We start from the raw sequence: 3,686 nt of genomic DNA on the forward strand, positions 1-3,686 counted from the left end.
CGACCTTTGTACTTGGTTGCTGCTTGATGTAGGTTGCTAAGCCTTTTAAATTTTTGCACGTGGAGGATGTGAAACAAAATAATTTTTTTAGGTTTTATATATACAGTTGAATTACTACATCAATACTATAGAATTCCACTATCATTTATCAAATGTAGTAACTAAGGTGTATTTCAGTCTAAAAAAATATGAAATTTTGAGAAGACTAAATACACAACCTACCTCATTTAAATCTTGGTTCAAAAGAAAGAGATGACATCCAAAGACGTTAAAATGGCTGAGAATGTCACTAGGGGGACATTCTGAGCTTTCGATTGGTTATTCATATCATATATATATAGAAGTAAGTGTATATAAGAGAGTGTTTCCAAAAATGGAAAGAGGTTGACAGGGTGCCACTGTGTTTGATTTATTACATGAGCAATATCTTAGCAAATTGAAAAGAGGCTGTTATTTTATATTCTACCTTGTCAATATTGGTAATTTGAGTTCATAATTGGTACAAAACTATAGACTTAGTATTTTGACATCACAAACATCTAATTTGAACCAGTGCTGCATTCAACATACAACGTGACACACAAAAATCGATGTTTAACTGTGTTTTTCATATTTACTTTTAAATTAAGCAATTGAATAAGGTATAATACTAAAATTTAAATTATGATCTACAGTTTGACACCAAACTTATTGACATAAATTTATGAAATAGTAGTTCAACAAATTTTGAATGCGAGTCAACGTTGACATGGCCTTTCACCCATGACCCATCTGGAAAGGGTTAATTAACTAAAAATATATCCAAAATTTTTTTAGATTACTGCAAAATATGGATGTTCTTAGAAATAACACTCATTAAAAACTGTATTTTTACAGGGAACATTTCATTAAAATTATTTGTAGTGAAAAAGGTTCCTCAGTATTTTCCATAAAAATCAAGTACGCTTGGTCAGGCAGTTGGCCAAAATCACTCACTACCAACTGTTTGGCTTTTCTAATTAAACTCTTATAACACAACTATGTCACTAAAGTGCAGAGCATGACTTTATGGCAACGGGACAGGAACCATGGACCTTCGAGTTCACAACCCAGCATGCTAACTACTAGGTCGTGTCTGACCTCTGTATGAACTGGACGAACATTTTAGAAATATTTTCATGTTTGTTCCACACCCCCCTTTTGATGTATTTTTTTAGTTTGATTTTACTGATGTTCAGATTTACAACCACTTACCCACATATCTAAGAGAGAGGTCACTGAAAACTTTTCAGCCATCTTGTTCAACCTCAACGTCAAGTTCTTTTGGATAGTCTGGAGGAACGGAGTTGACTCTACAACAGTATCATTGTTAAGAAAATACATTAATGGGTCTTACTTTCATTTTGTGGACTGAAATGTGCTTAAAACAAGGTAGTGTAAATCATGCTTAGAATTAACTACCAACACGTTTTAAAAAATTGATTTAAGTCTGAAAAACCAAATCATATTAATAGAAATGACTGTTTCAGAGTTATTCATCATTTATAATAATTACAAATATTAAATATTTAATTAATATTAATAATGTTATAATATTTAATTTGCTATAAAAAATTAATTATTGCTGTTTTGTTATTTTATTACTGGAACGTTTTTATGAGATAAAAAATTCTTAACATTTTACTTAAAAGAATAACTGTAACAGATAGTTTATTGTTGAAGTCCTATTAGTAAGTATATTGTTGCAGTCCTGTTTGTAGATATATTATAACAGATAAAGTACATTGTTGCAGGCCTATTTGTAAGTATACTGTAACAGATAAAGCTCATTGTTACAGTCCTATGAGTATGTGAATAAAGTTAAGCTCAATTACAAAATTAACAAGATTTCTGCCCAGTTGGTCTGCAGCAAAACTGTATGTACATAATTTGTAAGTATACTGTAACACTTGCCTTTATTTCTGTAGACTACAAGGATGAATACATAAACACACAGAGAAAGTTCAGTAAAATTAAAAGTGAAAAGGCGAGTTTTTTACCATATTCAGGTTTATGAGCATTACACAGTGGAGGGGTGTCAGGATACGTTTCTGGTACAGTGATCATGATTGGAGGAACACAGGGCAAGTTCTTGTCATCTAACAAATCAAAATAATTTATAGATGCATTTATTCTTCTATCTGAACTTAGTGAACTTTAAAATAAGAAAAACTAATAATTTAATGTTGTTCATTTCACTTTAATGAGAATGGGCGTTTTCTCTAAATATAAATAAATAAAACATGCTACATATGATGGAATAATATAATGAATATATTTTACAGAAAAGGTTCCCTAAAATATTATGTTTGTTACAGCAAAATGAATAATTAAAAAATAAACTTACTGGAAAAACATTATCTACAAGGTAGATATTAATATTTTTTTAGATAAAACAGACTATTTTAATGAAAAAAAACACTTCATGCACACATGACCCGAGACCTTTTAATTTGTATCAAAAATGCTGAAAATAAATTGAACTAATAACTATTTTAAAGATTCACAAAATTAACGTGATAATGCTTACAACAGAAAATCGAAAAAGCCGTAATATTATTTATTCAAATTCTTTCAATAGCCGAGTACTTCTATATACATGAAGACGTTGATGTAAATATGTTAATGTAGGTATTATTGTAATGTTAGTTGTAATCTGAAGGTATGTGTTTTTATAACCATATTACTACTGTACATCAGACGACGTCATTGGTTAATAAACATCCAATAAAACCTGCAACAGAACCATGAAATATCTTGTTTAATTATCTTTTGTAACTAAGTGCTCAAATCAATGTTGTTTTTTCAGTCACTCCTCTAGTGTTACAGTTGATGAATGTCATGTTAAAGATACGTTTACAGGAACCACATCTTATTTCATCTTTTGACTTATGACATAAACTCTTGTATAAATGTTCTTTCACGCGCACACCAGACAAAAGCTATGTCAAATATTCCCACAAATATACCTCAAAAACTGTAAGGCACTCTGATATTTATTGTAGCACATAAAATAAGATCCATCTGGTGAGTAGTGGTTTTAATTTCTTTAATCTAGGTCTAATCTTACCTAACTGACAGATCAAGTGAACTGTTCGAGAACCACTGTGCTGAACTGGGTCAAGTTGTACCTTAAACCTCTGGTCTAACCGTGCAATTTCTCCCTGCAATATGTCGGTCCCTTCCTCTTCTACTTTCTTCTTCTTTAGTGGTGGGCTGGGGAACCTACCAGTATGATACAGACTGTCCATGCAAGTATTTGATAAATAAAATCAGAAAGTACGTATTTGACCTCGTCTGATATTAAACCTCTCGCCTTCATTTCAAAATAAAACTTCTGCTTACATTTTTTTCGTTGTTGTAATGTTTAACTTATCTTCCACAAATTATTCTGGTTCCTTCCTCTATCAACAACAAAAGAATAGAGAAGTTAAAGATTTAGATAAAACTATATCGATAAAAGTTAAACTTGAAAGTCACTTTAACTAAAAGATAGCAACAAGCAAGAAATGACTAAACTGGTTCAGGAAAGTACAACCAAGACTTTAGATAGGGAAAGTACAAACCAGACTTTGGATAGGGAAAGTACAACCAAGACTTTAGATAGGGAAAGTACAACCAAGACTTTGGATAGGGAAAGTACAACCAAGACTTTGGATAGGGAAAGT

General features: G+C 31.1%; 1 protein-coding gene across 1 annotated transcript in view; it reads right to left on the minus strand.

The window, feature by feature from the left end:
- The window catches only part of LOC106470403 (mediator of RNA polymerase II transcription subunit 15-like), a 23,743-nt gene that overhangs the window by 2,698 nt on the left and 17,359 nt on the right, over positions 1-3,686 (minus strand). Inside the window, exons 12-14 of the mRNA XM_022398997.1 lie at positions 3,089-3,290; positions 2,019-2,117; positions 1,234-1,331 (exon numbers count right to left, since the gene is read on the minus strand). Of these exons, the coding sequence (XP_022254705.1) occupies positions 1,234-1,331; positions 2,019-2,117; positions 3,089-3,290 (399 nt within the window). The remainder of the gene's footprint in view (positions 1-1,233; positions 1,332-2,018; positions 2,118-3,088; positions 3,291-3,686) is intronic.

This window comes from Limulus polyphemus, unplaced genomic scaffold (assembly GCF_000517525.1).
Source record: "Limulus polyphemus unplaced genomic scaffold, Limulus_polyphemus-2.1.2 Scaffold3984, whole genome shotgun sequence".
Taxonomy (NCBI): domain Eukaryota; kingdom Metazoa; phylum Arthropoda; class Merostomata; order Xiphosura; family Limulidae; genus Limulus; species Limulus polyphemus.